This window comes from Octopus bimaculoides, chromosome 26 (assembly GCF_046866305.1).
Source record: "Octopus bimaculoides isolate indiv1 chromosome 26, ASM4686630v1, whole genome shotgun sequence".
NCBI lineage: Eukaryota > Metazoa > Mollusca > Cephalopoda > Octopoda > Octopodidae > Octopus > Octopus bimaculoides.
Window position 1 is genome coordinate 27,298,862 of NC_142953.1, and position 26,379 is coordinate 27,325,240.

The following is a 26,379-nucleotide window of genomic DNA, read 5'->3' on the forward strand; positions in this document are numbered from 1 at the left end:
CTTGGCAATATTTTGTCACCCGTCAGTTTTTTTCGCCGTCAATCCACACCTACATCGAAGCAACGACGAAGTGGCCCTTTACTGCATATCTTTAATACGTTGTAGCCAGACAACTTACGTGACTATGTCAACAGCCCCTTATCATCTGCTGGGCTAATCAGGTAAAAAAACAACAAAAACAAAAAAATCCTTTTCAGTTATCAAAGAAAGTCCGTTGAAATCACTGCCGCTACCGAAATCACAAACACTATTTCACTATTGTCGACCTCTCTGTTTTCCTTTCTTTCGTTCTACATTTTTCCTTTCTGTCTTCTTTTCTCTCTCTACCGTTACATCTCTTTCTTTCTTTCTTTCTCGTCCTGCCCATCCTTTTTCTCTCATTAATTTATCAAACTTCCACACGCTTTTCTTGTCCGTCTCTCTGACTCATTCTCTCTCTCTCTCCCTCTTTAACATAATTTCATACACTATTACTATTTTCTACTTGATAACTCTCTCTCTCATATACACACACTCTCTCTCTGTTTCAGTTTCTTTCTCCTACCGTTTCTATCTAAACGCTTTTATTATACAGCTTTCACGTACACATAACAAACAAAAAAATATACGAACAACTAAAATGAAACTTTCAGCACAAACAAACACACAACAGGATATAAACAATTTCTATTAATTTAATTGAATTCTCACCATAGACCAACCCAACACGTTATCATGAAGGTCCTTCTAATAATCTCCAGCTTGTTCTTATGTTATGTGGCAGTGACTTCGGTTAACAATGCAGGTAAATACATATATATATATATATATACATATCTGTCTGTCTACCTATCTAACTATCTTTCGGCTGTGTTGGACAGTCCTTGTTCTGTTTGTACCTCCAGCATGGCCGCAGTCAAATGACTGGAATTAGTACAAGAATAAAATAGTACAAGCATTACCACAAAGTCTGTTAAAACATTCTTTTCACCGTCCAAGTTTTATTTGTATATCGGGCAAGTGCTACTATTTCGACAGTTTCCGTTTGATACGCAGTGAAATATTTGGTAACCCTAAATTATAGAGTCGGAATTTACCAAAATTATATTCATGTGCCAACAACCGCAATTTCTTCGCTTCTGTATGTTTTAAGCAGCACAAATTTCGACTTTGCGAAAAGAACACACGCACACATACACACACACCACACAAAACAAAACCAGGTATGTACAAAAATAGTCTTGTTTTGCAGGGTAAGTGAAACGATTAAGTCTTTGTTTAAAAGTATTAAATAAACATTTTAATCTGTTTGTTGTAATCCTGCACTTTAAAATGTTCCCCAAACGAAATATCTTTCATATTCGGATAAATCAGTTTTTTTCAGAATAAACCAGCTCGAGCTTTTCGTTATTTTACAAATACATAAAACTTTTATTATTTCATTGAAGTTTAATGCCAAATTATCTCACTTTCATTGTGCGATCTTAATGCGAAAGATGTCCCTGAAGGCTAGATAAAACAGTCCCACACTTATGACGTCGTGTATTTAAATTACTGAGATTTAATAAAACTAAAGAAATTGATGTAAATACTGCTTTATAGTATATTTTATAAACAAGTACACACCATGCATTAGAAATGCTTTTCAGATACTTGAGGCCTTCATATCGATTTTATATAGATCTTAACTTTGGTCCTCGATGTCCGTACAAACTTAACTTTAAATGGTGTATAACTTTTTTACTTTTCACAAATATCTATCGTAATTATTTCTAATACAGGTACAAGAACAGTAATTTCGAAGGGGAGAGGGTTGTCAATACCATGAACTTCAGGCGGAATTCTGCCCCTCGGGCACCTCACAACTTCTTTATTTTGTGGAATTTTCATAAAGTGTTTACGAAATTCTGTTCTAACACATGAGAATTCATACAACTAGGGAAAAAAACGAAAAGAAAAAAATTTACGTGTGATTTAAGGGCTATTTAGTCGTAATTTTTAGCACATCTCACGACCACCTGATACCGTCCTCATATATTTAATGGATGGTCCGCAATTAAAGAAATATATTTAAAAACATGTTTTCTTAGTCGCATGAATTGCCGTGTGTAGAATATAAATTCGCAAACATTTTCTGGAAATGCACAAAAGAAAAAAAAAAAAAAGTTATGGGGTGTTGGGGTGCTTAAGAGCAGAATTCCGGTCTATATTTTATGCCCCCCCCCCCCCACTCGCGATGAAAAGAAAAAGCGAAGTTCATTTCGGTGGAATTTGAACTTAGAACCTACAGTACCGTAATAAATACCATGGGTGTGTGGTAAGAAGCTTGCTTCCCAACCACATGCTTCTGCGTTCAGTCCCATTGCCTGGCACCTTCGGCAAGTGTTTTCTACTTTAGCCTCGGGCCGTCCAAAGCCTTGTGAGTGAGGTTATTTGATATAGGGAAATTGAAAGAAGCCCATATATATATATATATATATATATAATGTGTGCGTGTCTGTGTTCCCCACTACCGCTTGACAACCGGTGTTGGTTGTGTTACGTCCCCATAATGTAGCGGCTCGGCAAAAATGAACCGATAAAATAAGTATCAGACTGGCCGTCGTTGAAGGTTTCTGATTCAGACACAAGGCTAACAGAAGTAGTTGATGCTATCGATCCCCAGTACTTTTTGTTCCCCAGAAAGATGAATGGCAAATCGGACCTTGGCGGGGTTTCAACGCATAATTTGTAAAGCGACAGAATAAATACTGGAAAATGCTTCGTCCGATGTTCTTACTGAGTCTACCTATCCCACTACCTCTCAGGAATTTATCATAATGGCGAATACGTTTAATAAATAACCTTCATTTAACCATTTATTTCAACGGTTGTTTGGCCCGCGAGCCTTTACTGACTGTTGTTTAACAAGAAAGTGAAAGCAGATCCTCTATATTCAAATATCCCCATTTTAATTTTTAAATTGGCGGAACTCTGGTTTTAGCATTCTATATAACCCCTCTTGGAATTTTCAGAAATTTTTTTTTGCGAATTTGTGTCCAACACACGAGAATTCATACGATTATGCAAAAAAAAAAAAAAATGAAAAAATGTTTTCAAAAATTTGTGCGATTTAGCTGTTGTTTTTAGCATATCTCCTGACACGTGATAGCTTCTCCATTTCTTTTGTCACTCTGACATGTAATTTACGTGATAACTTCCTCGTTTCTTTTGTCACTCTGACATTTATGTATTTCGAGATTTCTCTCTCTCCATAAACATTTAATGAAATGAGGGTGCACCCAAGGGACTGTCCGTATTTTAAACTCTGAATAAAAGAGGAAAAAATTCGAAGAGTGGAACTTTTAGGATTTTTAGCGGAGGCGGGAAGGGGTTTAAAAAAATTGAAAACAATTTGTTTTCTTTAATCGCATGAATTCCCACGTGTAGAACAATTCGCAGAAATTTTCTGAAAATTCCAAAACGTAGAAAAGTTATGAAGGTTATGAGGTTATTACGTTAACATCATTCATATTTTCAATCTTGAACAACAGCTGCCACAACTAGGACGACGATGACGACGACGCTTAAATGAAAAAAAAAAAAAAAAAAGTATTCGGTAACCCTGTATGATAGAGTCGGAAATTAACTAGATAATCAGAAACTGTAATTTTGGTCGTATTTGTACGTATACACGTTTATGAATTTGTGTTGCAAGATTCCTGATGTAAAACTGATATTATTGTATTTCGGTCCTTTTTTTTTTTTTTTTTTTTACCAAATAAACACACCCACTATATATTCGTTCTTCACTTGTTCATTACTCTTCTTATTCTAACTCGTGTCCATTGTCCGGAAATCTTCGTCACACACCAGTGGCCTCTTCAGCGACACTTTCCGTCCTCGTCTGAGCACCTGCTCCGTTTAGTCCAGTCTGATAAGGCCACAGATGTATGACAAAAGATTTCCGGATAATTATACACGAATAAAGAACGAATATAAGCACAGGTAAGCACATAGGCGCAAAGCAGTACTCGAATACTGAGGGTAGAGTCACATATTTTTTGCTAAAGCTGCAAAACTATCACAGAACTGTCATAACATCATATGTACAATTACGATTTTGATTCAGTTATTTATCTGTCCGAGGAACAGGAATGTTAAACTACGAGTAACAGTTCTGCGATAAATTTGCAGCTTTAATAAAAGGTATGTACACACACACACACACACACACTGGCAGAACCGTTAGCACACCGGGCGAAATGCTTAGCGGTATTTCGTCTGCCCGCTACGTTCTGAGTTCAAATTCCGCCGAGGTCGACTTTGCCTTTCATCCTTTCGGGGTCGATTAAATAAGTACCAGTTAATCCGTTTGTCTGTCCTTGTTTGTCCCCTCTGTGTGTAGCCCCTTGTGGGTAGTAAAGAAATAACACACACACACACACACAAATATACATACACACCATATTTGTTAGATGCGCCTTTTTTGTAAAAAAAAAATGGCCTCGAAAAAATTACTCCTGGGTCCTATAAGCGAAGTTGAGCCTCCCATATGTGAATTATATTTTTGACTTTCACTTTCTTTTGAATATGCGCTTCAACAAATTTGGGTTCGTCTAAATATCGCTGTTAGGCTTTTAATGCCAACAAGGCGTATCCATTTACGTTACATCTACGTATCTCTACATTACAATCTAATTACTAATCTGTTTTTCTGTCATGTTTTTATCTTTCTCTTTTCCTGGCAAGCGCAACAGAAATTCGATACTATGTATGGTTAACATCCACAAAGAGTTAATTTCGGTAAATTTCTGTATTAACACCCGCACGATTTTCACTAAGAAACAAAAAAAACTCGGATTTTTTGCGTGGAATCAAGTACCCTGACCTCCTAATATACTGCAAATCCCTTATTTTGGTTCGGAAAGGCGGGGGACAAGACCCCCCCCCATCCCGGAATCATTGGAAATTTTTTTTTTTCGTTACCTCCTAATATGCTACAATTTCTATCAATCTACGTGGGAAAATACGGTGATTAAGAATATGGGGAAAATAAACAAAAAATTTAAATCTAATTTTTTCAGAATTGTAATCTTCGTATTTTTTTAATGCATTTCGCAAAAAAAAAAAGTTTCGTGAAAAAATGAAGTGTGTGTGTGTGTGTGTGTGTGTGTGTGCGTGTGTAGGGGGGGGGTATTGAAATTTTGAAAATGCGATTTTTGTGATTTTTTTTTTCAAAATCGGATATGGGATGCCGTAAAAAAAAAAAAAAAATCAATATATATATATATATATGTATCCATTTTACCGGAAGTTATGACGCAAGAATCGGATCTTGTGATGGAAAGGCCGACGTGTCGGCTGCGATACGAGCCACGCGGCCGGTACCGTACCCGTGAGTTTGCGATCGAAAGCGCTGTCGGCCGGGAGTGTGTGTGTGTTACATGGCGGCCTTTCATCTCCATCTACCAATCCACTAACGAAGCTTTAGTTAGCTCAGGGCTATAGTAGAAGACACTTGCCTAAGGTGCCTTTGTTGGGAAGCAAACTTCTTACCACACAGCTACACGCTGGCGCCTTTGTTTTATTTATTTTTTATGGTACACCAGCTGACATTTAAGATAGGTTATGGCCTAGTTTGTTACATAAGATGACTTCTGCAAATAGACACTTATTCATGTGCTCTGGTAGCCAATATTCTGTTGTGTCAGGGTGACCTAATGAAAATGTATGTGAGAGAGAGTGTATTTTTCTACGTTTTCTTTTTTGCTGTTTTGTTTCATCAGAATCCCTGCTGTTCCAACCATTAAAATTTGAAGGCAGTTTTTGAAATAAATTAACAGGGGATTAAAAGGACTGGATAGTAGGGATATACATTATCTACACGTTCTCAAAAATATTCTCTCTATACCTGTAGAATAGCGCTGGGAATTATGTTGTACCTTCTTAAAACCCGTGAAATTTTGGGGTCTGCCTCTGCATCGTGAGTCCCCTCTGAATTTGTTGCCTCATAACTTCCAGAAAAATTATTTTATTCTTTTACTGGTTTCAGTCATTTGTTTGTGACCGTGCTGGAGCACCACCTACAAAGGTTTCTTTGGCCAAATAAATCAGCCCCAAGACTTATTTTTAAGGCTAGTACTTATTGTATGAATGTCTTTTGCTGAACCGCTAAGTTATGGAGATCTAAGAACACCAACACCAGTTGTCCAGTGGTGATGGGTGGTGGTGAGGGGCAAAGACAGGCATAAAGACACACTCACATAAAAATCTATCTACCTACCTAGTTGGTTGGCTGGTTGGTTAGTTAACTAGTTCGTTTACTAGCTTGTTAGCTAGATAGCTACTTAGTTAGTTAGCTAGTTAACTAGCTTGTTAGATAGTTAGCGAGTTTGTTAACTATCTATCTAGCTAATTAGTTTGCTAGCTAGCTAGTTAGTTAACTAGCTAGCTGGCTTGTTAACTAGCTAGCTGGCTTGTTAACTAACTAGCTAGCTAGCTTGTTAACTAACTAGTGAGCTAGCTATTAACTAGCTAGCTATCTATAGTGAGTTAGTTATTTAGCTAACTAGCTATCTAGCAAGTTAGTTATTTTCATAGTTACAGAAATAAATCTCATTAACAGGTTGAAGAAAATGAAAAAAGAGAAAGTATTTACTAAATTAGTTTATTTATATACATTTAATATTTACAGTATATTTATAAGTCAAAGAAGATTATTGTAGAGAGTTACGACATAAAATTTATATTACTAATTCTTCCATACTAAGAAACTAGTGTTACACAACAATTCAAAATAGTCTTGGTGAATTAATAGACATGGCATAGAAATAGCCAATATCTCAAAAGAGTGTCGTGGAAATGAATGACAACCAATGAACACTGACTGTGAGTGTTGTGGGGTCAACTGACAAAAAGCGGACACTGAGAGTGAGGTGTTGTGGAGTCAAGTGGCAACCAACGATCACTGATTAATTTCCTAAAAATCAGTGTTTTTATAACTGCTCATACCTGGATTCTAAGAACCGTGTTTCCTGAAAGATTTCTCTTTGACGAATGTTTAGAATTCAAATATTGGCAGTAATTTTAACCAATGGGAAACTAACAATTATATGTATTCGGGCAACATGACCATTACATCATATTACCACCAATAAAAGTTTGTTATTATGACTTGCATCAGTACATAACTAACTAGCTATCTAATGAGTCTGTGGAGTGCTCAGTCACTTGCACGTTAATTTCACGAGCAGGCTGTTCCGTTGATCGGATCAACTGGAACCCTCGACGTCGTAAGCGACGGAGTGCCAACAACAACAACAACAAATGGTGAGCTTATCAAGTGCTGATGTAAAAAGAGTACTTCTTATATTCAGTGAAGTGGTTGGCATTAGGTAGAGCATCCAGCTGTAGAGATCCTGTAAAAGCAGACATTTGGACTTGACTCATTCCTCTACATCATCTGTTCATGTTAAACCATCCACACCTTGCTGACGGGATAGTCAACGCCATCGCCAACAGCAACATATTCTGTTCATTTTTAAGAAAAAACATTTTGTTCTCCTTTTCTTACAGATCATAGAAAATGTAACAGGGGCAAAGAATGCATAAGTAAAATCCAATTTAGATATGACAAATATCGTTCCGACCGTCTTAAAGCTGAAAAGGGTCATACAGAATGTAAATTGTAAGTTATTCTCTTCTGTTTGTTTTTTTTTCTTCTTCATTTTATTAAACATTTACTTGCTTTCCTGTTGAGGCGCAACGGCCCAGTGGTTAGGGCAGCGGACTCGCGGTCATAGAATCACGGTTTCGATTCCCAGACTGGGCGTTGTGAGTGTTTATTGAGCGAAAACACCTAAAGCTCCACGAGGCTCCGGCAGGGGATGGTGGCGAACTCTGCTGTACTCTTTCACCACAACTTTCTCTCACTCTTACTTCCTGTTTCTGTTGTGCCTGTAATGCAAAGGGTCAGCCTTGTAACACTGTATCACGCTGAATATCCCCGAGAACTACGTTAAGGGTACACGTGTCTGTGGAGTGCTCAGCCACTTTCACGTTAATTTCACGAGCAGGATGTTCTGTTGATCGGATCAAGTGGAACCCTCGATGTCGTAAGCGACGGAGTGCCAACAACAACAACTTGCTTTCCTACTACAAATTGGAATGATACAGACAAGATTAATATGGTCTTCTGCAAGTGTTTCTTCTTGTATCTTTTACTTGGTTCAGTCATTAGACTGTGGCCATGCTGGGGCACCACCTTGAAGAATTTTTAGTCGAATGAATGAACCCCTGTACTTATTCTTTTAAGGCTGATACTTATTCTATTGGCCCCTTTTGCCAAAAAGCTAAGATATGGGGACGTTAACACACCACACTGGTTGTCAAACGGTGGTGGGACACATACGACAGGCCTCTTTCAGTTTCCATCTATCAAATCCACTCGCAAAGCTTTGATTGACTCAAGGTTATAGTAGAAGACACTTGCCTAAGGTGTCATGCAGTGGGACTGAGCCCAGAACCCTTTTCCCATCCTCAGCTTAATTCTTGCCCTCTGGGTTCATAGCCTTGCAAGCTGTATAGTGCCCACTAGTGCTGGCACCATGGAAAAAAGAAGTACCTAATACATACTATGAAGTGGTTGAGAAGGGCACCAAGAAGGGCATCCTGCTGTAAAAAGTATGCCAAAGTAGGCAACGAAGAATGATACAGTCCTTGGACCTATGAAATCCTGCCAAATTATCTAACCCATTCCAGCATGAAACATAGATGGCGTTGATGGTCAGATTATTCTGTCGAAATGTAATACTTATTTGTTCAGATGGTTTTGAATAAATCCGGCATTATCTTGTAGCTTGGAGATATTGATGATATGATTGTTTATTTTTAGAATGGCATTACAGGGTGGGTGTAAAAGGCCAGATCTGGTCAATTTGGACATAAAACAAGCAGAATATTTGAGCTGGATATGTCTGGTTTAACCCATTACCTATCAGTGATCTCATATGAGATCACTTAAAAATTACAAATTTCGTAATTATCTGTCAATATTTACACATATCTAACCTTTTTGCTATATCTACTAGGTATATTTCTCTGATATTCAAATGAGGTTTGCAAATTTTTCACCCAATATCTCGCTTATTTCTATTTAACCCTTTAGTGTTCAGATTAATTTGTCAAAAGTAATCCTTATTTATTCACATTTCAAAAAATTTATCTGATATTATTTTGTAGCTTCAAGATAGGAAAGATGTAATTGCTTATTTTTAGAATGACATTGCAGGGTAGGTGTGAGAAGCTGGCTCTGGCCAGTTTGAGCATAAAATGTGTTGAATATTTGGGCCGGATACAGCCGGTTTAAACACCAAAGGGTTAAAATGTTATTTTGATCATTCCAGTGTGTTTCTAAGGCTGTTTTATGCTAGAAATCAAAGTTTCATAAAAAAATTCCAGTTAATAGAATTATGGGAGGTCATTCTGTCAAAAGTTATGCTTATTTATTCACATTGTTTTGAAATAATCATTAGCTTGTAGTTTCAAGATTTTGATGATGTGATTGTGTATTTTTAGAATTTCATTGTAGGGTAGGTGTGATATTCTGGATCTGGCTGGTTTGAACATAAAACATGATATGGACAGTTTAAATGCTAAATTTTTAACTTAATTTTTGCACTTATTCATCATCGTCATCATTTACATCCTCATCCTTATATTATGTTTACTTTCAACGTTGGCATAGCGAGCAGATGTGAAAGCATGGCTTGGCATTGTCATCACTGTCCAAGTTCTTAATCATTGGTACAGTCAAAGTTGGATTAAAACCCATAGAGGCCCTAAGCACTTAAAAAGTGTTGGTGCCCTCAAGTATATGTAAATGGTTCAAAATCTAAAATGTATTTTTACTTTCCAAAATGAAACAAAACTAACAAAAAGATGGAAAATAATGTTTATTTTTGTATACCTCCACTTTATTTATATTTGAAAAATTTTCTCTTTTGTTTTTTTTAAAAATTTAATTGCAAAGTTTTTGATGATCTCGTTAAAATTAATTTTACGTAAAACTTCTGCTTCTATACTTAGTTGAGATAAGGCATTACGAATATTAATTTAGCAAATTTAAAGTGATTTCTTTTGTGCCATAAACCATTTACCATTTCTGTGGTGCCTCCATCTCTTGAAGCCCTAAGCATGTGCTTATTTTGCTGAATGGTTAATCTAGCGCTGGTTACGGTCCCCTGAAATAGGTTGGAGGATTATGTATTGTTTGTTCACTTTCATGTTGTTGTTTACTGCTGGATGCCCTTCCTTTCAGCAAGTATTATATGGAACATGTTGGGGCCATTTTATCATAAGCACTGAGATCAGAAAGGCTGGGTTCTATTGGCCCTACATTTCTTTTCTACTCATTTGCCAAACCATTTTACAGTTTTTCTTTTTATCTAATTTAATATCGAAAGAAGAAAAAAATGAAAAAGAAAAACCCCAAAATGTATAAAAGATCAAATTATCAAGAAAAAAAGACCCCATAACTACCTGATCAAGGTAACAAAAAAGGATTAAAAAAAAAGGTGGAGGAAATTAAGTAGCAGAAGATTGGGGCAGAGGGTCAGAGTTTACTAGGGTTAGGGTTTTATCATGGTACCCTCACTGTGGACTGGTTGGTGGGGTGGATTTGTGGTAGCAGAATCTGGAAAGCATTGAACTAAAATATTTTGTAGTGGAATTCTAATGATTGCAATTCTCCTTTCTAATTCTATATTTTGCCTCAATATATCAACCTTGTTATGTTGACAAATAGAAACTAAAATAAAACAATAAAAACAAAACTAAATTCAGTGACCACCACTACCACCACCATTGCAACTGCCACCACTGCCACCGGCACCACCACTGCCACCGGCACCACCACTGCCACCATCACACCAGCAGCAGCAGCCATAGGAACCATGCAAAAACAGACATGGAGCCTGAACAGCTTAAGAACAGTTAGTTCTTAATCAGCTTAGTTCTTAGTCAGGTGGCCAAATCTTGTCAAGCTATCCAACTCATGCCAGCATGTAAAACAGATGTTAAATGATGATGGTGATAAGCTTCTTTCAGTTTCTGTCTACTAAATCCACTGACAAGGCTGGCTCAAAGCAATACTAGAAGACACTAGCCCAAGGTGTTGCTCAGTTGGGACCAGCCACATTAGTAAAGCATTTCATTTGAGATATTGGAATATGAATGTTAAACTTTTTACATGTTTTTTTTTCTTCTTCTTTTTATTCCCTATGCATCTCCAATATAATATTGCAAACTTTATGGATCTCATGTTTATTTACTTGTTTTTCAGGAAAATATATGGATCAGATAAGAAATGTGTAACTGAAAATCTGAAATACTGTCCAGAAGCAACAGGAAAAACTCTTGAGACAAGGTGGACAGATATGAAGAAAGATGTCGATTCTTGTAAGTAACATTGTTTTTAATTGTCTTAATGTCATCAGTTTTGTGTAACAAAATTTTTACTTTTTTGGTCTATGATCAGTAAGTGTTATTTCCTATTTGCTCCTATCTAGAAATCAAAGGAGATCACAACTTGGACAACAGTATTTTGAAACTGATCTGTTTTCCATTACATTTCTGACAGATTCACCATGGAGTTGCTGAAGCAGAAATATCGTTATAGCAAATAATCTGCTCAATACCACAGATTTGCTTGTCAGTTGCTTGACCATAACCGCTTGAGCATGTGTGTCTCTGATCATGAGCAAGATTTGTGTAGTAGCCATATGGTTGAAAGGGATTCTTTGGGCTTTGAATAAATATTGTAACACAAGCAAAGTTTGAAGGAAATATTAACCATTTTTCATACTTTCTAGGGGAAAGCAAATAGGAAACAACAGTTGCTACCCAAGGGCAAAAATTGTGTTAGACAGGGTAATCATTATTATTGTTATTATTACTAGCAATTGTGTATCGGCCCCTTTGCCTTTCCCTTGGATAACATCGGTGGTATGGAGAAGGGAGGCTGGTATGCATGGGCGACTGCTGGTCTTCCATAAACAACCTTGTCTGGACTTATGCCTCAGAGGGGAACTTTCTAAGTGCAATCCCATGGTCAGTCATGACCGAAGGGGGTCTCTCAACTGGCAATTGTGTAACTGTGCGGTTAAGAAACTTCCTTCCTAACCACTTGGTCCTGGGTTCAGTCTCACTGTGTGACAAAGTGGATGACTGTCTTCTACTCTAGCCCTGGGCTGAAACAAGATCCTTTGAGTGTGTTTGATGGACAGAAACTAAAAGAAGCCTGTCATATATATATATATAAAAATATGTGAAGAAAGGTACAGAAAAAGAGTGTTAGTGTTTGAAATCCTCTTACTGTCATCACTTTTGTTATTGTCGTCGTTATCTTCATTGTCATAATCATCATCATTGTTATCATATAGCCAAGGCATGGCGACATGATAATAATGTTTGTTTCCTAACCACTTAGTTCTGGGTTCAGTCCCACTGTGTGTCAAGATGAATTAGTGTCTTCTACTCTAGCCCTGGGCTGAAACAAAGCCTTTTGAGTGTATTTGATGTGTGTAATATGTATGTATGTATGTATGTATGTATGCACGCACGTACGTACGTATGTATAATTTCATACATACTTTTGTACATGCGTTATCATACTTATGTATATACAAATGATAATGACAACTTACAAATAGAATTTCAAAGGCTTTGTTAATGTGTCTGTGTTTGTCGCCCCATCATCGTTGGACAACTGATGTTGGTGTGCTTGCATCCCTGTAATCAGAGATTTGGCAATAGGGACCAATAGAATAATTACTAGGCTTAAGAAATAAGTCCTGGGGTAATTTTATTTGGTGAAAGCCCTTCTCTGTATTTCTTATCATTTCAATATTAAAAGATTATACAATCCATTTTGAGAGTAAAATTTATAAATTATCATCCATTTAAAGTTTGTTTATTCATGATACCCCACTCACCACTTAGGTGGGCGTTAGGCATAACAACTACTTAAAATTGGAAGTTACAAAAAATTGTTATATACCACTGGTTTAGAGTTTGGGAAGAGAAATCATACCACCATAGAATGTAATTACCATTATTGACAGAACCACAATGGAAACTTAGAGAAAGGGAAGACTATGTTTATCTACAGTTGATAGTATAGGGGCTGTGAAGGCCAGGGGCATAGTTGCATGGGTCCTTCCTGCAAACCAAAGATGAAGAAAGAAAGAAAGAAAAAAAAGAAAAAGGATGAATGAACATAGTTCACATAAAAAAAGTTGTAACTTTGATCTGTCAGGCTCCAGATCACAGACATTCCAAACGTGGCTGTTTTGACTATTTTTTCATTTGGATATTTTCAACGAAGGCTTGCATTATCTAAATGTCCCTATCAACTTAATAAGCTCATTCTCACCCTCCCTTATATAATACAGAGTAGTCTTGTATTTCTATTAAAAAACATCTGGGCTTGTTCTTCCTTTACAATCTAGCCTCTCATTGCCTGGCTTAGCACCATCACAATTGCCCCTCCTCCTCTTCAATACTACCCCCCTCTGTTTAGCTGAGGTGACTTTACTCCTTTCTTTTTCCTTTCTCTCCCTTATAATTTTCCCCTTTTTAATTTCTTCCTCTTCCCTTATTTTCTTGCCTTGAAGGTTACTTGGCAATCTAACTGTCTACTTTGGTATGGTTTTTACAGCTGGATGCCCTTCCTAATGCCAACCACTAAACTGTGTATAGGGTGCTTTTTACATGGCACCAGCGCAGGTGAGGTTTGCCAAGTACCTGTAAAATAAAACCCCTTAATTGAGCTGAACAAAGAAGCTATGATAAAGGGAAAGAGGTAAAGATCTGCTTTGGTCATGAATGACCATGGGATTGCACCTAGATGTTCCCCTCCAAGGCACAAGTCCAGGCAGGGTTGTTTATGGAAGACCAGCAGTCATCCATGTATACCGGTGTCCCCTCTCCACGCCACCGATGTTATCCAAGGGAAAGGCAAAGGTGCCAATACAACTTGACACCAGTTAAATGATGATGATGATGATATGCATATATATATATGTATATCATCATCATCACCATTTAATGTCTGTTGTCCATGCTGGCATGGGTTGGATGGTTTGACCAGGGCTGGTAAGCTGGAAGGCTGCACCAGACTCCAGTCTGATTTGGCGTGGTTTTCTACGGCTGGATGCCCTTCCTAACGTCAACCACTCCAAGAGTATAATGAGTGCTTGTATGTGCCACTGGCACGGGTGCCATTGGCATGACGCCAGTATCTGCGATGACAGTGATTTTACTTGGCTCGATGAATCTTCTCAAGCACGACATAATGTCAAAGGTCTCAATCATTCGTCATTGCCTTCATGAAGCCCAACACTCGAAAAGAGCTTCACACATGCCACTGGCACATCTGTCTCTTTGCCTCCATGAGGCCCAACACTTGAAAGGTGCTTTTTACGTGCGACCTGCCATGGGTGTCAGTTACATGACACCAACATTGGCCATGACTACGATTTCACCTTGCTTGATGGGTCTCCTCAGTTATAGTATATCACCAAAAGTTTCAGACACATTGCCTCTGATACATATGTATGTATCTAACCCATACCGACATAGGAACATGAACGTTAAATGAGGATGATAATAATGATGATGATTAGATATTTGAGATGGAATGTAGCGCATGTTTGTGAGTCAGAGAGATCATTGTACTGTATAGGGAAATAGATTGTTTGTGAGTCAGAGAGATCATTGTACTCTATAGGGAAATAGATTGTTTGTGAGTCAGAGAGATCATTGTACTGTATAGGGAAATAGATTGTTTGTGAATCAGAGAGATCATTGTACTGTATAGAGAAATAGATTGCTTGTGAGTCAGAGAGATCATTGTACTGTATAGAGAAATAGATTGTTTGTGAGTCAGAGAGATCATTGTACTGTATAGGGAAATAGATTGTTTGTGAGTCAGAGAGATCATTGTACTGTATAGGGAAATAGATTGTTTGTGAGTCAGAGAGATCATTGTACTGTATAGGGAAATAGATTGTTTGTGAATCAGAGAGATCATTGTATTGTATAGAGAAATAGATTGTTTGTGAGTCAGAGAGATCATTGTAATGTATAGGGAAATAGATTGTTTGTGAGTCAGAGAGATCATTGTACTGTATAGGGAAATAGATTGTTTGTGAGTCAGAGAGATCATTGTACTGTATAGGGAAATAGATTGTTTGTGAGTCAGAGAGATCATTGTAATGTATAGGGAAATAGATTGTTTGTGAATCAGAGAGATCATTGTAATGTATAGGGAAATAGATTGTTTGTGAGTCAGAGAGCTCATTGTAATGTATAGGGAAATAGATTGTTTGTGAATCAGAGAGATCATTGTAATGTATAGGGAAATAGATTGTTTGTGAGTCAGAGAGATCATTGTACTGTATAGGGAAATAGATTGTTTGTGAGTCAGAGAGATCATTGTACTGTATAGGGAAATAGTTTGTTTGTGAGTCAGAGAGATCATTGTAATGTATAGGGAAATAGATTGTTTGTGAATCAGAGAGATCATTGTACTGTATAGGGAAATAGATTGTTTGTGAGTCAGAGAGATCATTGTAATGTATAGGGAAATAGATTGTTTGTGAGTCAGAGAGATCATTGTACTGTATAGGGAAAGAGATTGTTTGTGAGTCAGAGAGATCATTGTACTGTATAGGGAAATAGATTGTTTGTGAGTCAGAGAGATCATTGTACCGTATAGGGAAATAGATTGTTTGTGAGTCAGAGAGATCATTGTAATGTATAGGGAAATAAATTGTTTGTGAGTCAGAGAGATCATTGTACTGTATAGGGAAATAGATTGTTTGTGAGTCAGAGAGATCATTGTACTCTATAGGGAAATAGATTGTTTGTGAGTCAGAGAGATCATTGTACTGTATAGGGAAATAGATTGTTTGTGAATCAGAGAGATCATTGTACTGTATAGGGAAATAGATTGTTTGTGAGTCAGAGAGATCATTGTACTGTATAGAGAAATAGATTGTTTGTGAGTCAGAGAGATCATTGTACTGTATAGGGAAATAGATTGTTTGTGAGTCAGAGAGATCATTGTACTGTATAGGGAAATAGATTGTTTGTGAGTCAGAGAGATCATTGTACTGTATAGGGAAATAGATTGTTTGTGAATCAGAGAGATCATTGTATTGTATAGAGAAATAGATTGTTTGTGAGTCAGAGAGATCATTGTAATGTATAGGGAAATAGATTGTTTGTGAGTCAGAGAGATCATTGTACTGTATAGGGAAATAGATTGTTTGTGAGTCAGAGAGATCATTGTACTGTATAGGGAAATAGATTGTTTGTGAGTCAGAGAGATCATTGTAATGTATAGGGAAATAGATTGTTTGTGAATCAGAGAGATCATTGTAATGTATAGGGAAATAGATTGTTTGTGAGTCAGAGAGCTCATTGTAATGTATAGGGAAATAGATTGTTTGTGAATCAGAGAGATCATTGTAATGTATAGGGAAATAGATTGTTTGTGAGTCAGAGAGATCATTGTACTGTATAGGGAAATAGATTGTTTGTGAGTCAGAGAGATCATTGTACTGTATAGGGAAATAGTTTGTTTGTTAGTCAGAGAGATCATTGTAATGTATAGGGAAATAGATTGTTTGTGAGTCAGAGAGATCATTGTACTGTATAGGGAAATAGATTGTTTGTGAGTCAGAGAGATCATTGTACCGTATAGGGAAATAGATTGTTTGTGAGTCAGAGAGATCATTGTAATGTATAGGGAAATAGATTGTTTGTGAGTCAGAGAGATCATTGTACTGTATAGGGAAATAGATTGTTTGTGAGTCAGAGAGATCATTGTACTGTATAGGGAAATAGATTGTTTGTGAGTCAGAGATCATTGTAATGTACAGGGAAATAGATTGTTTGTGACTCAGAGAGATCATTGTACTGTATAGGGAAATAGATTGTTTGTGAGTCAGAGAGATCATTGTACTGTATAGGGAAATATATTGTTTGTGAATCAGAGAGATCATTGTATTGTATAGAGAAATAGATTGTTTGTGAGTCAGAGAGATCATTGTAATGTATAGGGAAATAGATTCTTTGTGAGTCAGAGAGATCATTGTACTGTATAGGGAAATAGATTGTTTGTGAGTCAGAGAGATCATTGTACTGTATAGGGAAATAGATTGTTTGTGAATCAGAGATCATTGTAATGTATAGGGAAATAGATTGTTTGTGAGTCAGAGAGATCATTGTAATGTATAGGGAAATAGATTGTTTGTGAGTCAGAGAGATCATTGTACTGTATAGGGAAATAGATTGTTTGTGAGTCAGAGAGATCATTGTACTGTATAGGGAAATAGATTGTTTGTGAGTCAGAGAGATCATTGTAATGTATAGGGAAATAGATTGTTTGTGAGTCAGAGAGATCATTGTAATGTATAGGGAAATAGATTGTTTGTGAGTCAGAGAGATCATTGTACTGTATAGGGAAATAGATTGTTTGTGAGTCAGAGAGATCATTGTACTGTATAGGGAAATAGATTGTTTGTGAGTAAGAGAGATCATTGTAATGTATAGGGAAATAGATTGTTTGTGAGTCAGAGAGATCATTGTAATGTATAGGGAAATAGATTGTTTGAGTCAGAGAGATCATTGTACTGTATAGGGAAATAGATTGTTTGAGTCAGAGAGATCATTGTAATGTATAGGGAAAAGGATTGTTTGAGTCAGAGAGATCATTGTACTGTATAGGGAAATAGATTGTTTGTGAGTCAGAGAGATCATTGTACTGTATAGGGAAATAGATTGTTTGTGAGTCAGAGAGATCATTGTAATGTATAGGGAAATAGATTGTTTGTGAATCAGAGAGATCATTGTAATGTATAGGGAAATAGATTGTTTGTGAGTCAGAGAGATCATTGTACTGTATAGGGAAATAGATTGTTTGTGAATCAGAGAGATCATTGTAATGTATAGGGAAATAGATTGTTTGTGAGTCAGAGAGATCATTGTACTGTATAGGGAAATAGATTGTTTGTGAGTCAGAGAGATCATTGTACTGTATAGGGAAATAGATTGTTTGTGAGTCGGAGAGATCATTGTAATGTATAGGGAAATAGATTGTTTGTGAATCAGAGAGATCATTGTAATGTATAGGGAAATAGATTGTTTGTGAGTCAGAGAGATCATTGTACTGTATAGGGAAATAGATTGTTTGTGAGTCAGAGAGATCATTGTAATGTATAGGGAAATAGATTGTTTGTGAATCAGAGAGATCATTGTAATGTATAGGGAAATAGATTGTTTGTGAGTCAGAGAGATCATTGTACTGTATAGGGAAATATATTGTTTGTGAATCAGAGAGATCATTGTATTGTATAGAGAAATAGATTGTTTGTGAGTCAGAGAGATCATTGTAATGTATAGGGAAATAGATTCTTTGTGAGTCAGAGAGATCATTGTACTGTATAGGGAAATAGATTGTTTGTGAGTCAGAGAGATCATTGTACTGTATAGGGAAATAGATTGTTTGTGAATCAGAGATCATTGTAATGTATAGGGAAATAGATTGTTTGTGAGTCAGAGAGATCATTGTAATGTATAGGGAAATAGATTGTTTGTGAGTCAGAGAGATCATTGTACTGTATAGGGAAATAGATTGTTTGTGAGTCAGAGAGATCATTGTACTGTATAGGGAAATAGATTGTTTGTGAGTCAGAGAGATCATTGTAATGTATAGGGAAATAGATTGTTTGTGAGTCAGAGAGATCATTGTAATGTATAGGGAAATAGATTGTTTGTGAGTCAGAGAGATCATTGTACTGTATAGGGAAATAGATTGTTTGTGAGTCAGAGAGATCATTGTACTGTATAGGGAAATAGATTGTTTGTGAGTAAGAGAGATCATTGTAATGTATAGGGAAATAGATTGTTTGTGAGTCAGAGAGATCATTGTAATGTATAGGGAAATAGATTGTTTGAGTCAGAGAGATCATTGTACTGTATAGGGAAATAGATTGTTTGAGTCAGAGAGATCATTGTAATGTATAGGGAAAAGGATTGTTTGAGTCAGAGAGATCATTGTACTGTATAGGGAAATAGATTGTTTGTGAGTCAGAGAGATCATTGTACTGTATAGGGAAATAGATTGTTTGTGAGTCAGAGAGATCATTGTAATGTATAGGGAAATAGATTGTTTGTGAATCAGAGAGATCATTGTAATGTATAGGGAAATAGATTGTTTGTGAGTCAGAGAGATCATTGTACTGTACAGGGAAATAGATTGTTTGTGAGTCAGAGAGATCATTGTACTGTATAGGGAAATAGATTGTTTGTGAATCAGAGAGATCATTGTAATGTATAGGGAAATAGATTGTTTGTGAGTCAGAGAGATCATTGTACTGTATAGGGAAATAGATTGTTTGTGAGTCAGAGAGATCATTGTACTGTATAGGGAAATAGATTGTTTGTGAGTCGGAGAGATCATTGTAATGTATAGGGAAATAGATTGTTTGTGAATCAGAGAGATCATTGTAATGTATAGGGAAATAGATTGTTTGTGAGTCAGAGAGATCATTGTACTGTATAGGGAAATAGATTGTTTGTGAGTCAGAGAGATCATTGTAATGTATAGGGAAATAGATTGTTTGTGAATCAGAGAGATCATTGTAATGTATAGGGAAATAGATTGTTTGTGAGTCAGAGAGATCATTGTACTGTATAGGGAAATAGATTGTTTGTGAGTCAGAGAGATCATTGTAATGTATAGGGAAATAGATTGTTTGTGAATCAGAGAGATCATTGTAATGTATAGGGAAATAGATTGTTTGTGAATCAGAGAGATCATTGTAATGTATAGGGAAATAGATTGTTTGTGAGTCAGAGAGATCATTGTAATGTACAGTACAATGATCTCTCTGACTCACAAACGTTTAATCACAGTATCATATCATTTCCGTAAGCTGGAGTTTGTAGTGTTGATGAAATAGGTAATTGCCACACTGGTGAATGCCTTTCTTGAGTAATGGCAACATTATTTCAAGTATATGAGGTAGAATGTACATGAATTACAGTTTCTAGGCTTGCATTTGACAAGGGAGATTAATTTGTCAGTCATATTTCAGAGTTATCTTTTCCTCGTTTCAGTTATTTTTTTTTTAGACAGCGGCTATGGTGTGACACACAGCCTCTTAGCTGAAAATCCTTTTTGCATACCCGTTTATAAATATAGGGCATGATTTCAATATACACAATATGCAGTGATGATGATAATAATATATAGGGGCAGAAGTGGCTGTGTGGTAAGTAGCTTGCTTACCAACCACATGGTTCTGGGTTCAATCCCACCGCGCGGCATCTTGGGCAAGTGTCTTCTACTATAGTTACAGGCCGACCAAAGCCTTGTCAGTGGATTTGGTAGACGGAAACTGAAAGAAGCCCGTCGTATATATGTATAATATATATATATATATATATGTGTGTGTGTATGTTTGTGTGTCTGTGTTTATCCCCACAACATCGCTTGACAACCAATGCTAGTGTGTTTACGTCCCCGTAACTTAGCGGTTTGGCAAAATAGACGATAGAATAAGAACTAGGCTTACAAAGAATAAGTCCTAGGGTCGATTTGCTCGACTAAAGGCGGTGCTCCAGCATGGCCACAGTCAAATGACTGAAACAAGTTGAAGAGTAACGAGTATATATATATATATATATATATATATGTAGTGAATCTACCTATCGTCTCTTCTACCTACCGCCATTAGATACAAAGCTGCTATTGCCATTCTTCTCACTTAAATATAATAAGCGCGAACGTAGGGGAAAACACCAGCCTTGTCATCACGTGACTGATAATTATTTGAAGCGGCAAATTCTTCGAACCGTTCCCGCCGGAGCGCAGGCTGACCAATCATAGCCCTTAATAAGGTCACGTGATAGAGTATATTTCTGATCTCTGGTGAGCCCTCTTAACGCCTTAAATAGAGCAACTCATACCCAACAAATTTGTCTCGGTCCAGTTCCTCTTTGAGAACTGCCATGTACCACACGACAGCAGCAGCAGTTCCAGCAACCACTTCAACAGCTTCGTCCAGCCAACGATGACCACCGCCGTCGCCATATCAGCAACACGTTTCTATGACTACTATCCAGCATCATCGTCATGACCAATACGATTACTACCAAGCAGCCTCAATCTCCACCAGCGTCTACGCGACTTTCTATGTACACCAAACTACCGCGGCACTTCTCTCTCTTCGATTCTGTTAGGTGACTCAGCTTCACCACGGTAAATAAACAGACAAGAGATTCTCAGCCAGCGACGAACATCTGTATAACAAGAATCACGGCCCGGCATCGATGCCTCGACATCACAACTAGTGATCAGCTCTGCCACACTCAGCCAACTCACTTCACATACAGATTCATATTATTGTGTACCCAAGAACTGGTATAATTGCTCACATGTATTGACTCTCTTTCTCTGCTGTAATAACTCACATACACACACATGTATCACTCACATACAAACTTTTCTTTGTATGACGGCCTGTCTTTGATTATGTTATTATATGTCGCATTCACACTCACACATAGACATACATTCTAACGCCATAATAAATATCTCTGTTATTCATCTAATACGGTTGTGGTCTTTCATTACTGGTCATCTATGTTATCGTAGCATAACATATTATGTATATCAACATTTGATATATAATTTTGTGTTTGACCGTGTGACACGTTTAAATAAAAGGAGTCCTCTGTTTGTTCCATTCGTCACCATTTCTCCTTTTTGAGTTCGCACGGTCGTTCCTTATATATATATATATATATATATATATATATATATATATATACAAAGTTTTAATTTTTTACATTTAAGAAAGAGATTTGACACCAATGTCCATATCCATGTATTTAATCCGATGTTAACATTTCTGTATGCAGCTATATTTAACCACTAAGTATAAGTCAAATATATCAGTTGCCATACACTTCATCAGGAATAACTTTCTTTAGAACAAAAAAACCCCCAAAAAACACATAATGAATTAAGTTTAGGTCTTTAAGTAGGCCACATTAGTATATAATGTACCAATAGCAGTTGTGGGCTTTACTAGAATTTTAGTGACATTTGAGGATTGAGTTCAATTATAATAGAGAATTGACTATAACCTGTAGTACATTGTAGTAACAATTTAGGCGTATTATTGATAATTTAGTTTAAAATATTTCATTTAGACTCTCCAGATTATCTACTAATAATAGGATCTTTAATAATGGAGCTCAATTCTATATTTCGGCATAAAATTTGGGCAGTTTATAAGAGAAGGTTTACTATATTGAATCTGGTTGTAGTATAATATTAATAATAATAATAATAATAATAATAATGATATATAATATTGGATATTAAGGCAGGCCATATTAAAATATTAAAGTTACAAGTAGTGGCTGGAATTTTGCCATTAACATCTAGGCACAATTTAGTATGGATTAAATTATAATGGAGAGTTAATTATAACTTGTAGTACAATATAGTGTGTTATTAGACCTTAAAGCAGGCTATATAAGTGTATAACTTGACAATAGCAATTGTCAGTTTTGAATAAAATCCTAGAGGTAGGATGGCACACTATGGATCTCCATTCTGGTGAGGATTGTTTATAATTTATAACATGGAGTGCATAGAATATAATATTAGGTCCTAAAGCAGGCAATATTAATGTATTAATATATAACTTAAATATAACACATGTGGGTTTTGGAAAAAACTCCTAGAAATAATTATTCCTATTGCAATAGAACATTATTTATTATTTATAATTTATTTATGGTTCATATTTTATAGTACTATGTAGTATAATATTGGACTTTAAGGCAGGCATATCAATGCACGGTTTGCCAATAGTAATTGTGGGCTTTGCAGTGGCTCCTAGGATAATATAATTTATGTGCTTTGAATAATTAATATTAGAAATTTCAGTAATAATTGTAATAGTCATAGAATATGGCAAGGAGTTACCTCCCCTATTGGAATTAGTTATAAAAAGAGAAAAATTATATTAGACCGGTTAATGCTGGGAATGCGGTATGGATTTAAAATTTTGAATTTTGTTCGATTAATTCTCTCAAGGCGCTTACACTCTGTTGTGTATGCACACTGACATTAGACATCCAGCGGAGCATACTGGCTTCGTTCCTTGCAAGCTTACGCATGTCCTCAGCAGTCACGGCCCATTCAAACCAACCTTATCAGGCCCAAATATTCTATTTGTTTTCTGTTCAAACCAGCCAGATCTGGCCTCTTATGCATACTCTACAATGTCATTCTAAAACTAGACAATCACATCATTAAAATCTCCAAACTACAAAGTAATACATCATTAATTCAAAACTGTGAATAAATAAGCATTACATTTTACTGAATAATCTGGGTGCTACTTTGGCAGGAGATCTACAATTTAAAGGGAGATTACTTTAGGTTAATTTTTAGTTTACTTTTCAGTTTCTAAATGTTTTTATTAATTCTTTTGTATATAATTATTGTAAATATATTTTTTTCTAAATTCTTTCTATTTTAATAATAAAACCTTGTTTCATTTATGTCATAGTAAATGATAATAAGAAATCAAGAATAAACAATATAATAATTAAAATAATAATTTCCTACACCACACAAGTTTGGCAGCTGCGAGTTTTGCAATGTAAAGTTGACAAAATTTCACTATTTTTCCCTTCTCTTCAAGCTTCCTTCATTTCTCCACCGATGACATGGTGCAACATTTTCTTCATTATCCAAATGATCATTTTTTTTTACTAAAAATGTAACTGTCTTCATCTCGTTGCTGATCTCATTGCAAAATTTTTTAGCTAACATCTTAAGGGATTTAAAAAATTGAAAAGTAAGCTAAAAAGTATCCTAAAGTAATCTCCCTTTAAATTGTGGATCACATGACAAAGTAGCACCATAATCTCAATGCTGAAAGGTTAATTTAATTTTGTTTTTTTTTTTCTAATCTTTTCAGGTGATTTTGGGACTCGAATTACATTCAGCTTTTCTTTACTTCTTCTGGCACTTTTTGTGTATGTTGCTGAGATTTTGTGAAAACCTGTATTTCAACTTTTTTTTTCTTTTTCACTGCTTTTGCCTTATTTTTGTTTGACTTAAGCTATTTCTAAAGCTCAAACCTAAACACAGTAATCTTGTTAACAACCATCTTCTCCACCATTAACCCTTTAGCATTCAAATCAGCCTAATCTCACCTGAATATTCTACCTGTTTTATATTAAAACCAGCCAGATCCTGTCTCTCACACTTACCCTATAATGCCATTCTGAAACTATGCAGTCACTGTCAAAGCTATGTGATGATGCATAATTAATTTAGAACAGAGTAATTTGAATGCTAAAGGGGACAAATGTCTGATATACTGAAAATTTCTTTTTTTTAAACATAAATAAACTTTTTTTTTTGGTAATTCTCTTTAATCTCTGGATTAAATTGGAAAAAAAACTAAATATATGTTTTTTGTTGTTGTTGTTGTTTTTAAGACCCCAGCCATCTCTGAGTGAGCACCATTATGATTGAACAAAGTGAGTTCCTGTCATGACTATTCCATCTGATTTTTTTAACGTTTTTAGACATCAAATGCTTATTTTATCATTTCTGTGTATATATATTTCTTCTCTAAAATATAATGTAGAAATTAAGAATCAAATTTAAGCAAATAAAATTCACATCTACATTTATATTTACTCAGCCTATCACCCAACATGTATGGATTTCTCCAAAAGTATATTCAATACATCAAACATATCAAAAATATAAAGAATAATCAATATATTAAAAATATATAGGCGCAGGAGTGGCTGTGTGGTAAGTAGCTTGCTTACCAGCCACATGGTTCCGGGTTCAGTCCCACTGGGTGGCACCTTGGGCAAGTGTCTTCTACTATAGCCCTGGACCGACCAAAGCCTTGTGAGTGGATTTGGTAGACAGAAACTGAAAGAAGCCCGTCGTATATATGTATATATATATATGTATGTATGTGTGTGTGTATGTTTGTGTGTCTGTGTTTGTCCCCCTAGCATTGCTTGACAACCGATGCTGGTGTGTTTATGTTCCCGTCACTTAGCGGTTCAGCAAAAAGAGACTGATAGAATAAGTATTAGGCTTACAAAGAATAAGTCCCGGGGTCGATTTGCTCAACTAAAGGCAGTGCTCCAGCATGGCCACAGTCAAAATGACTGAAACAAGTAAAAGAGTAGAGAGTAAAGAGTAAAAATATATAAATATGTAGATGTATACTTTAAAAATATATTGAAAAGATAAATACATATACAGGTTGATTTACAGATTATAAGACAAAGCCATATAAAGAGTTAAGAGTCTATAAGTTTAAAAGTTTGGGTGTTACTAATCCAGTTATTAATTCTGCAACCATTTATGGGGGTCCAGTTGTCCAGTCTTAAAGAAGATATTTACATCCATTTTTGGACACCACCTCTTTCATCAGGAAAAATATATTTCTAAAAAGGCTCACATGTACTAATTATTTTATTACCTTCTAAGGGTCAAAAGAAGGGACAGTACGATCTGATGGGGTCAGATAATTTACATAGAGATGAAATCTTTTTTTTAAAAAATTTATGACAAATTAATTCAAATGATCAAACAAACAAAGGCACAAAAACAATGAAGTGGGGGACAGGTCCTGCTTCAACCCCACAAGCCCCGTTCCACCACTGATACCTTAAGTACATCTTTTATGGGATATTCATGTAGGTACATTCATTCGTAACATCCATACCACACTCCTCTATCTTTTCCAGAACGCAACAGCCGAAAGGCATCTCCTTTCCAGCCCTATTTTCCTTTTCAGATGAAAAGTGAAAAAATGTCACCAGTACAGGGCCAGAAATGAAGTTGCCGGTCACAAATCCTTTCATTCTGATCTTCCATATAACCTCTATGAGAAAACAAATCTTACCTTCTTTATTCAAGGTGGCAAGTGTGTCAGTTTTTACAATTGACTCAGCGGACAGCTGTACTCTTCCAATACTTGACAACAGTTGTTCGACATAAGTCCACAGATCCAACACACCCAAACATTGCACAATTGCATGCAGGACAGTTTCCTTATCCCGTACGCATCTTAGGCAAGTCAGTGAGCTGGGTCAGCCATTTTTTGTTGGCACTCCGTCGTTTACGACGTCGAGGGTTCCAGTTGACCCGATCAACGGAACAGCCTGCTCGTGAACTTAACATACAAGTGGCTGAGCACTCCACAGACACGTGTACCCTTAACATAGTTCTTGGGGATACTCAGCGTGACACAGTGTGACAAGGCTGACCCTTTGAATTACAGG

The 26,379-nt window shown here is 36.2% G+C and overlaps 1 protein-coding gene across 1 annotated transcript; it reads left to right on the forward strand.

The window, feature by feature from the left end:
* Positions 1-365: 365 nt before the first annotated feature.
* LOC106873900 (uncharacterized) lies at positions 366-24,532 on the forward strand. The gene is made up of 4 exons (XM_052976967.2): positions 366-784; positions 7,537-7,648; positions 11,303-11,418; positions 24,036-24,532. Exons 1-4 carry the CDS (start codon positions 715-717, stop codon positions 24,113-24,115), a joined length of 378 nt encoding a protein of 125 aa, XP_052832927.1. The 5' UTR covers positions 366-714; the 3' UTR covers positions 24,116-24,532.
* The last annotated feature ends 1,847 nt before the right edge of the window (positions 24,533-26,379 follow it).

What these genes read in the sequence shown, in the direction of transcription:
- LOC106873900 (XM_052976967.2), top strand. Translation starts at nt 715, where the DNA reads ATGAAGGTCCTTCTAATAATCTCCAGCTTGTTCTTATGTTATGTGGCA. An exon ending in GACTTCGGTTAACAATGCAG is followed by an intron (nt 785 to 7,536) that starts GTAAATACATAT and finishes CTTTTCTTACAG; the next exon opens with ATCATAGAAAATGTAACAGG. An exon ending in GAAGAAAGATGTCGATTCTT is followed by an intron (nt 11,419 to 24,035) that starts GTAAGTAACATT and finishes TAATCTTTTCAG; the next exon opens with GTGATTTTGGGACTCGAATT.